Below are 10,936 nucleotides of genomic sequence, written 5' to 3'. Positions count from 1 at the left end.
GTGTAATTTAGATACGTTTTTGTTGTTGTTTTACTACCTAGATTTTGTTTCATTTTTAAATTGTGATACTTTCTCCGAAAGATTAAGACCTTTTGTAAGTGTACCTAGCATGGGAGCTGACATAATGTAGATGTTTATTGTTTCCAATCTTTTTACATATTTTTCAACTTTGGCATATCCAATTGTCCATATTAACTTTAGCCAGGCAATGATTTTAGGAATATTTTCAGTTATAAGCAATCCAAGGTGGGGGGTTGTTACTATGTTTTTACTTCTATTTGCTAATGGTGCCTTTTCTTTTTCATAAAGCAGAGGAGAATTTTCAGTTGTCCTGCCTATCTGGGACATGTTTTACAAAGAAAGGTATCTTTAGAAATTGGACTGGCAGTAACTAAACCTTGCTTTAGGTTTTGCTTTCTTCTAAACCATTGCTTTCTCTGTAATTTTAAGCTACTCAAAAAGTGGTTATCAGGGTTTTTGGTTTTTTAGCTGCATTTTAAATACTTAACAATATTTAATGAAAGATTCCAGAGCAAACCAGAGCCAAGATTAAAACATTAAAGTGTATTAAAACATTAAGTATACTAAAAGTATATTTATATAAAGTATGTTCATATAAAGTATATTAAAACAGTATAATACATTGATTATTGTAGCCCCAGGTATATCTTTCCGGGGGGAAGTCCCTTTGGCAGGTTACTGCCCATCTTGGACTATTTTAATACCATTTTTATTCTACCAGAAAATAAAAAACTGGTTATTGAAGGACAAGAGAGAGAAGTGGGTTTTAAAGGGAAATTATAGGCATTGATAATCTTAATGGGGAATTACATTGTTACATATTAGGCAGACAATCAGTTAAATAGGAAGACCTTCATTACATGGAACTGTTGAGTCAAAAGGAAGGCCAGCAAGATCACACGGGCTTTGGAGTTTTATTTCAACAAGTTCTCAGATCCCTGCTTGAGTAAACTTAGGTCAGTATTATCTAAGCTTCAGTTATCATACTTGCAAAATGGGTATAATTTACCCAACTGGTTTTTAACTTGTCTTTTGTAGTAGTGAAGGTAAAACACTTAGCATAGTCCTTGACATTTACAATAAGAAGAGTTCAGTTTATCTTACTATGCTGTTGAGCCACATATGACTCTAATACGAGTCAAAGTTAACTTTCTCACTTCAGTAGTTCCAGTTCCTACATTTTCAAGTATTTAACAAGGTAGAAGGGGGCACACTATTTGGGGGGGTACTTTTGTATATCACATTAATTGCTGATTTTTATATTCACAAAAGTCACAAAGTTGGCATTATTTAGATTTTATAGGAAATTGAAGGATACTGCATTTTTGTTTAGATTTATTTTTGAGAGTGTGGCAACTTGGGGAGGAGGGGCAGAGAGAAATGGGAGAGGGAAACTCAAGTAGAGTCCTTGCTGAGCGTGGAGCCAGATTTGGCTGACTTGGCTTGATCCTGAGATCACAACCTGAGCTGAAACCAAGAGTCGGACACTTGCCCAGCTGCACCACCCAGGCCCCCTGAAGTACAGAGCAGTTACCTATGTAACTTGTCATACTGGGTACGTACTGAGCTGGATTCATATCTCAATTCTATTTCCTACAACAGTGTTAAACTGGGTATCTTCACATCTTAACCATATTGCCTGTTGTGTTTTAGCCAGATTGTGGTAATTGGTAATCTTCCCTCTACTGTCTGTAGCATGTTTGCTCTCAGATTATTCTAACAAAAATCACTACTGCAGTTAAAAATAATCCATTCTTTAGGGTGTATTTTACAGAATTTTTATTAAAGATCTGATGCATAGAGAGGCACCGTTGACTTCTACTTAGTGTAGTCCCAGAGAGAAATGCCTCCCCACCCTTTTAAAACTGCTGTTAACCTGAAAACAAATCTTAAATTTTTTTCAGTGATACTTTAAAAGGTTGTTTGGTTTTTTTTTTAAGATTTAATTTATTTGACAGATCACAAGTAGGCAGAGAGAGAGGAGGAAGCAGGCTCCCTGCTAAGCAGAGCCCAGTGCAGGGCTCGATCCCAGGACCCTGGGATCATGACCTGAGCCAAAGGCAGAGGATTTAACCCACTGAGCACCCCCAGGCGCCCCTGCAAGACTTTCTTAAGAGGACATTTTGTTTATCCTGCATGCTTTGTCTTATTGGTGAAGTCCTTGAAGTCATTGACCTATGCTGTTTCTATTTTTGAGATACTTAAAACTATTTTCTCATCTAGATGTTCTTTCTATTTCACACCTTGTATGGGTTTCTAGACTTCTCTGTACCTTTCATCATATTCTTTTAGTCTCTAGAGTACCAGTCCCTAGTCAGCTGGGCCAGTTTTACAGGCTCAGCCAAAATAAAGTGAAATCAGGAACAGTGACTTGATTGAATCTCATACATTTGTGGAAACTGGTTATTAGCCTCTTGGCCTTATAATTTCAGTTGTGATTTCAAACTTGGTGTCTGGTTGTTTTTTTCCCCTCGTATTTTCATATGTTGAATTTAGAATCCCACTAAGAGAAATGAAATGGGAGTAGCCTTTCCCTTTTGAGTAGTCTCTCACTAAAAAAAAAAAAAAAAAATCACCTACAGAATCTTGGGCCCTGCCTCAGAATCTGAATCTGTATTTTCGTAAGATCCCCAAATGTTTTGTATGCACATTAATTTTTGAAAACCAGTGTGCTAGTCCATCCTCTAAACTAGTCATTTATCCAAATATTTTAATCCCTCCTGTGTTCAGAGAACTCAGAATTAAGACAAAAACCTGGTTTGGGAAGTGTTTAAAAATTAGGGGAGAAACCATTGGTCAAAATGAATCCTCCCGTAAAGATTGGCATAGGGTCCTTTGGGCTACAAGGGATTAATTAGGCCAGGGAGGATTTCTCAGAGGAGTTGCCTTTTGAGTTTGCCAGGCTGTCGAAGAAGGAAGTAGCATCTTAGCATAAGGGCACACAAAAGCGTGAAGATGGCATGTTTGGGGTTTCCAAGTATACATCAGAGTGTTTTAATGAGGGAAAGGAGATTAAATTGGATTGTGAATTTTGCTTTTTGTTCCAAAGGGAATGATTGTAGTTAATACTTTGTGCCAGACATGGTTCCAAACATTTCACTGAGGTTGGTCTTCATAATCACCCTGTGTGGGTAGATACTGGTTTATTATCACATTTATAGACAAACAATAAATCACAGCAGGGAGTGGTCAAACCCTGGTAGTGGAGGAGAGGGATTCAGGACTGAGAGAGTGGAGTAATCAATACAGCAGTGACAAAAGGGGTCAAGATAGTTGGAAGAATCCGCGTTGAATTTGATGATCGGATCACTGGCTAGTTTACCAAGAGCAGTTTGAATAGAAAGTGTGTACACGTGTGAGATTAAGATGTCTTTGGGAGGGTTCCTGGGTGGCTCAGTGGGTTAAGCCTCTGCCTTCATGATCTCAGGGTCCTGGGATCGAGCCCCACATCGGGCTCTGCTCAGCAGGGAGCCTGCTTCCTCCTCTCTCTGCCTGCCTCTCTGCCTACTTGTGATCTCTGTCAAATAAATAAATAAAATCTTAAAAAAAAAAAAATGATGTCTTTAGGAAAGTATGGGAGTTGAAAGAATGGAGTCTACTTTTGAAACTTGTGAAAGGAAGGAGAAACCTTACCGTATAGTGGACAATGGGGTGCTGGAGCAAAACCTCGATTTGGACTCTGCCTCTGCCACTTCTATGTGATGCCCAGTCAACTATCTGCCACTTCTATGTGATGCCCAGTCAACTATCTATGCTAAACTGTCCAAGGAAGCCTCTTTCCTCACCCATAAAATGGAATTACTCCCCTTGCAGTGTTGTGAGGATTAAATTAGATTACTCTATATTAAGTATTTAGAAAACCGCAGGTACTCCATAAAGTGGGATTACTAGCATTGACGGGTGGGTCTGTTTCTAAAGATGAGAATGTTTATGTAAAGGTTGAGAAGCTACAGCTAAAAGCTTGAAAGTGAAAAGGACTATCAGGAAAAAGGGGTGGCCTTGCGTTTCACAGCTATGGAAGCCCGCTCTGTCTAGTGCTCCTAACGCCAGAGGCAGGAAAAGAGACACCCCCAAAATTTCCATCCGGAGGAGCTTAGAAACCGCCTTAGAAAGTGGGTGCTAGGGCTGATTTTTGGCGCTAAAGCGAAGTATGCCTACAAAACACTGTCTCCCAGCTTGCGGGGTGTGAGTAATTTAGAAAAGGCCCGTGGGGATTGTGGTACTCTCAGGCTCCCACAAACCGTCTTTTATAAGCCTCCCTTGTGGCAGCGACCCACCCAGGGCTCCGCTGCGCCTCCCTCACCGCACGTGTGCGTGACCCGGGGAGCGATTTCCTGTGCACGCGGCAGGGCTCGGGGCCTCGGTGCGCCCGCCTCCCCTCCACACCACCGGACACAAAGCTGGCGGGTCCCCTGCGCACGCTCGGGAGCCTAGGGCCCCAGGCGCCTCCTGGCAACCAGACGCTGACGGAGCGTGGAGGCCTCAATGGATCAGCCAATCATCGCCATCACCTCCAATTCTCTAAGGGAAGACATGGCACCTGGCAGTATGGTAGTCACCTCCACCGTACAGACGGACTTCCCGCGGCCCCGAATAACGACTGCCATGCCCCCCCCCGCCCCGCCCTCGGCTCCGGTGGCCGAACTCTCTCGTCTCCCTAACGCTGGGCCTTGGCGCCCCTTGGTTTGCTTCGCACCTCTCCCTGCCTTCCTCTACCTACCCAGCGGTCCAGTGGTCCTGATCTTTATCTGAGTGTACTTGGTTTTATTTCCTCTCCCCTTGCTCTCCTCCTCCTTCCATTCACCCTTTATTTTCTGTATTTCCTTTACTTCTTCCATACTATCAACTGCTCTGGACAACTGCTTTCATTTCCCCCTCTGCCCAGAGGATGGGTTTTAACATAGCCGAACGCACACATTTGTGCCCTGTCTGGTATTTTAGTATTTATAAAATATCTTAAACTACCTTCGTTTAGTTTTTAAATATGTTTGGGCAAGAGATGTTTAGCCTATCTTTTGTAAAGTGCTTCAGCCCTAAAATGAATTTGCGGTGATGAGTGGGTGGAGTTTAGCTGGCTTGCCTTGGGCAAAACAAAACAGCAGCTGCCAATGACCTTCCTTTAGAAGTACTGTTTACTTCTCCCTTCTTCCCACTTCATTTTCCTGGTCCCCGGTAGAGGTGGGAGACTTGTCTTGACCTGCCCGAGAAAGTTTGATTTCTGTCACTGTAAATGTGCGACAGAGAAGATTCAACATAAATCTAATAAAGGGAACATATAGGGAAAAATTCAGACTTAGCACTGTGTAAGAAACAGTGGGTTTTGTTTTGTTTTGTTTTTTAGAGAAATGCATATTTCATAGTAAAACTAAAGCCCAGAGATACTCATAAGTAGAGTGGGTATAAGTTGCTAAAAAGGAAGAATGAATTATATCAGTTTTAGTGATTATTATTTCTAATGCATTGTTGCTCAAAATAACATTTTATAGTAATAACAAAAGCATTATAAATGGAAGTACAATTTATTGTTTTAATGACTTTACCCTAGTGAAAGTAGTACAAAAGGAAAAAACTATACGACTGTGTTCTGTTGGTGGTGAAGCTGAAACAAATGTGGGATAATAATAAATAGGTATAAGGTACCTAAGGTGGAAACCAAGAGCGTCCTTGGAAACTGAGCAATACCAAAATCATCTGCTTTTTAACTGGGCAGGTGAGGTGCTAAAAATAAAGGGAACCATTTATTGAGCACCGGGTTTGGATCCAAGTCTTTAAATGTATAATGACTTATTCTCATGCCAACCTTCTTATGCCTTATTTTTATACTTCTAAGAGGGAGTTGAGGCTCGCAAGGGTTAAGTAACTTACCTAGTGCTCCTAGTTAGTAAGTGACAGAGCTCAAGTTCAAGCCCAAGGTGATCTGGCTTCTCTGTCATTCTGCCTTTTTAGTGTCACATCTGGCTAGACAAGCTGAGAGAACTAGCTGTATCATATTTGTATTACACATGTTTGATAGTGTGTATAAAAACAGGAAAGGGCAGTTTTCAACATTTGCCCTATCACTAGGAATTTGTATCCCAATATCACGTTAATTTGATGACTATGCACTTTCACCTTGAACTTCCAGCCCAATAACCTTAACCGTAAATCTATTATGATACAATTTTGGTCAATTACATGACTCTTTCCTTCGTAAGAACACCAAATTTTTTTGTCACATCTAATTTTCCTTATGACATGTCTTTTGAGATGAGGCTGTTTAATTCCAAAGGGAATTTAGATGGGAACTTAGAAGCACTTCAAGTCATAAAATAGCAATTTAAGGAAATATGACAGGCAAAATTTATCATTATGTAGTTTTATTTTAATTCAGGCTGACCAATTTGACACATGTATTGATTTCGTCAAGCAAATGTTTTATAAAATATATTTATAATTAACTTCCATGGATCACCTCTCAAATGAGTAAGCACATTTTATGTTTGTTAATAGAAACCAGTGCGAAAGACATCATCTGTTGAAAGAGAAGGATGGTGGAGAATAGCATTAACAGTATGTGTGTTTTTATTCTTTCTATTCATATTTCCATTGATAGTTTAATCAGCCTTAAATTTTAAGTCACTAAGAATTGTAAGAAAACAGTGGACCTTATTTCCTATTTACAATTTTATTTATCTATTTATTTAATTTTTTAAAAAGATTTTATTTATTTGTTTGACAGGGAGAGAGACAGTGAGAGAGGGAACACAAGCTGGGGGAGAGGGAAAGGGAGAAGCAGTCTTCCCACTGAGCAGGGAACTCCATGCGGGGCTCGATCCCAGGACCTCATGACCTGAACCCAAGGCAGTTGCTTAATGACTGACCCACCCAGGCACCCCCCTATTTATAATTTTTAGTACCAGCATCTGACTGAGAAACTAACTTTAAAATTTGGATGCAGGACAAAATAAAACAACTCCAGGAATCTAGGTATTTTACAGGATACCTAGATAAGATCAATCTAGTTTATGATCTTTGTGAGCTTACACAAGAAAACGCCTCCATTCTATAAAAGGGGTTTGAGTTTCAGTTTTTATCTTAGATGGTATCGAGTTTGTGAGAAGTTCTGTTAAGATGGTCAACTTAGGAAAGCAAGGTGGTAATAGATGAAAAAAAGACCAGAGGATCCCCTATGCAAGAGATAGCATTTCCATATTGTAGAAGTATTTCCTGTCCAGACCCTTCATAAGAGAGGGGCCCATGGGCCAAAACTTTTTTGAAATGGAACTTATTTTAATGGTAGAACCAAGCCAGGTGCTAAGTGGAAATTCGGCCACAAAAGCAGCAGGGACTAAACTTGTAGGTCCGGCGATGCAGCCACACTGTGGCTGTGCTGTGAAAGTACCAAACCTCCTATTGGGCTGATGAAACCACGTGTTCTGCCAGCTCCTCCTCAGTCTCATGTTCTTATTTTTCAGCTTCTCATTTGAGGGCTAGAGAGAAACATGTAGTACCCACCCAGCAGAAGTAGGCTAACTTTTTTTTTTTTTTAGTCAAGAAACTATCCTGAGTGGTCTCAAGAGAGACCTGACATTTATAGCCCAATTGCATATCAAGGTTTTGTATCTCTGAAGTTACTTTTTAAAAAGTTAATAACTTCCAACTATGGCCGCAACCCATTTGCTATCATCCAGCAACTGTCTCAGAAAGGAATCATGATTCTCTTGAAATAGGGTTGTCAGGAGTGTTTACTATATTTGATAAAATTTTATTAAACCTTAAAACAGCAAGTAATGCTTCTTAAGAGTGACCCTTCGAAGAATGCTGTTTTAGGAGCTGTTACCAGTTTGCACACTGATCTGAAAAATGATGTCAATTTTCCACAGAATACTCCTATCCCTGGCACTTACCACTTGAAAACTTTCATTGAAGAATCCCTATTAAATCCAGTGATAGCAACCTACAATTTTAAAAACGAAGGAAGGAAAAGACCACCTCTTGTGCAAAGAAACAATCTGGTACTAAATGACCTTCCCCTGTATGCACCTCCTGACTTCTTGGACTTGTTAAAGAAGCAGCTGGCCTCATACTCATTTAAAGACAAACCAAGGTCAAGTGCCAGCACGCCAGTTTACAAAGATCAGGTAAGGTGTTCCTAGCAGCTGGGTTTTTGTGGAAAAGCTACCAGTAGCCCCTGAGGAGAATATCCTATGAACTTTGAGTGCCTCTTCCCCAGGGGAAATTGAAAACCTATAGGATGCCTTATTGCCTACAGAAATCAAACAAGGGCTTCCTGATTTGCAAGTACGTCACGTCCAGCATGATTTTCCCCTGTGAGGCCTCCTTAACCTGAGAATACCTGGGAAAAACTGTTCCCTCTCCAGGCACTCTTGGAGGGATTCCCCTGACTTGGGGGAGCTTCTGGAAACTTATCTGTGCTTGGGCCATACTTCTATTTCCTCAGGCAGTTCATACAGTGTACCCTCTTCTTCCAAAGAGAAAATTTTTCCAGTAAGTAGTGCCCTTTAATTAGAGTGTGAATATAACCAGATACCATAGGGAAAGCTTTTTAAAAATGTCTTGTAGAAGTGAGCCCTGCGGTACCAGGAAGGTCACATTCTACGCTCTGCTCTGCCAGTTCATTCATAACACTGGAAATAAGAGCACTGCTGTGCTTCCAGTCCTGGGCTAGGTTCTGTGCAGAGAAGATGTTCCTGACTGGGGAATATTTGAGTAAGAATACAAGAACAAATATATCAAGTGCTAAGATAAATAGCATGGCAGGAAATGCCAGGGGTATTCAGTATAGGCTGAGTTGAAAAGCTGGAAGGCTCCCAAGATTAAGTAGGACCCAAGCCGGACCTTGAATAATACATGACATTTATGTGGCTCTTAATAGCTTACTGTGAGTTTCCCCACGTATTCTCATAGTTGTTCTTCCCCAGCATTCTGAAATAGGCAGAACAGATGTTACCCCTATTTTTTATGTGAAAACCATAGTGAGTAGATACTAAGTCACTTGTTCAGAGGCACATAGATAGGGTAGGTAAGGCAGTACCTACTGAGTTTCTGAGCCCAATTTGGTGCCTTGTCCAGAGCGCCTCCAGCTGTGAACGAGCGGCAGAGTTCGGGGGTGTATAAAGGGAGGTGTTCAAGGGAGGGGCGTAACACTGTGGAAGGCTGGCAGAGAGAGACTTATAACTTGGCCTTTGGGACTGGGGACTTGAGGCCTCCCATTTAGTAAAGATTTCATTTATTTATTTGAGAGAGAGAGAGGGAGAGAGTAAGAAAACATGAGTAGGGGAGGCTCAGAGGGAGAAGCAGAATGCCCACTGAGCGGGGATCCCCATGCGGGGCTCGAACCCCAGGACTCTGGGATCATGACCTGAGCCAAAAGCAGATGCTTAACTGACCGAGCCACCCATGAGGCCCAGGCCTCCCATTTATAAAGAAGCTAGTATTAGTATCAACCCCTACAACTTTATCAGAATATTGTGATAACATGAGAAGAAATGTATTGCCACTGGAGGTTGAATTATATGCAAGGGCTGTGGTTGTGGAGATGGACAAGACATTTTCAGCAGGATGAGCCTGTCATAGCTAACAGGGAAACCCCTACTGTTTTGCAAATTATGGCTTTGAAACAGGGCAGAGTGATAAATGTTCATTGGGTAAATCTTATCCTGTTTGCTTCAGTGGATGAATACAAACACTAAATTATGCTGACTTTTATGGCTCAGTATCGGGTAACCATGCTACATGTGAAATCATTCTGGCCACCCCCAGGGCAGAATCCTCCTTCCTCATTCTGCACCACTGTTTACTGCCCTTCTGTTTCCTCTCTTCTTGCTTTTAGGGGTTATTGAGGGTAGGTCAAGGCCCACTGATGAGAGGAGAAAACATAGAAGGTTGGTATTAGGCAAAATCTAAAGCTTTAAAAGACCATAAGAATTTGGCTTAACCAGAGGGGTAGATAAAACCTGAAAACAAACTCTTTCTGTTTCTTTCTCCTCTCTCTCCCGACTTCCCGCAAAGGATTGTGCTATAGAAAATGGAAGAATTAGATGTTTGCCTAATTTGCTGTTTTCAAAGGATCTACGACAATGTTCTCAGGAGGAGAGACATTCAGATGTGGCATTGTTTACTCACCAATAAAATTCACAATTCTGTTTTGTTTTGTTTTTTTAAACGCAAAGCTCAGTGAAATAATAATTTGAATCTGAAGTAGATAGAGTAGACATTGTTATTTATTAATATGGAACTATATTCTCCAGTTTCACAATTTTTAATAGAAAATTCACTTTATACCCGCATTAGTGCTGCTTTTTTATTTGTAAGAAATTTTTTGCTATTTTCAACACCTTTATTCTGATGCATGTAACTCACTGGAGCATCTGTATCAAAGACTGATCAGATGTGGATGTCTGTGTGTGTGTGTGTGTGTGCGCGCGCGCGCGTGCGCATGCGTGTATACTCATCTATGTCTGGCTCTTTCCAAAGAATGTTTGAGATGGCCCTATGATTTTTACAATAATTCTTTCTGTATTTATGTTGGAGGAGTAATAGGTTTTTGTTGTAGGACATATGTGCAGATGTGGGGCTGTGTCTCTCCCTGTCTACAGTGTTATGAGCATCTCTTGGCCTTGTTGCCATCCTCCAGTGGCCCCTGGGTTTCTCCCAATCATTTCTGGATGATTTCAGCTCCTTCGTGCCCCCACTCTCTGAGATGGCCCTATGATTTTTACAATAATTCTTTCTGTATTTATGTTGGAGGAGTAATAGGTTTTTGTTGTAGGACATATGTGCAGATGTGGGGCTGTGTCTCTCCCTGTCTACAGTGTTATGAGCATCTCTTGGCCTTGTTGCCATCCTCCAGTGGCCCCTGGGTTTCTCCCAATCATTTCTGGATGATTTCAGCTCCTTCGTGCCCCCACTCTCT

General features: G+C 41.1%; 1 protein-coding gene across 1 annotated transcript in view; it reads left to right on the top strand.

Annotated features, from left to right (window-relative positions):
- The first annotated feature begins 4,041 nt into the window (after nucleotides 1–4,041).
- STPG4 (sperm-tail PG-rich repeat containing 4) overlaps nucleotides 4,042–10,936 on the top strand; it is a 38,979-nt gene continuing 32,084 nt past the window's right edge. The window contains exons 1-3 of the mRNA XM_059407833.1: nucleotides 4,042–4,587; nucleotides 6,511–6,570; nucleotides 7,884–8,141. Of these exons, the coding sequence (XP_059263816.1) occupies nucleotides 4,507–4,587; nucleotides 6,511–6,570; nucleotides 7,884–8,141 (399 nt within the window). The 5' untranslated portion in view covers nucleotides 4,042–4,506. The remainder of the gene's footprint in view (nucleotides 4,588–6,510; nucleotides 6,571–7,883; nucleotides 8,142–10,936) is intronic.

The sequence above is a fragment of the Mustela nigripes genome, chromosome 7 (genome assembly GCF_022355385.1).
Source record: "Mustela nigripes isolate SB6536 chromosome 7, MUSNIG.SB6536, whole genome shotgun sequence".
Taxonomy (NCBI): Eukaryota; Metazoa; Chordata; class Mammalia; order Carnivora; family Mustelidae; genus Mustela; species Mustela nigripes.
This window is presented reverse-complemented; position numbering and strand designations above follow the sequence as displayed.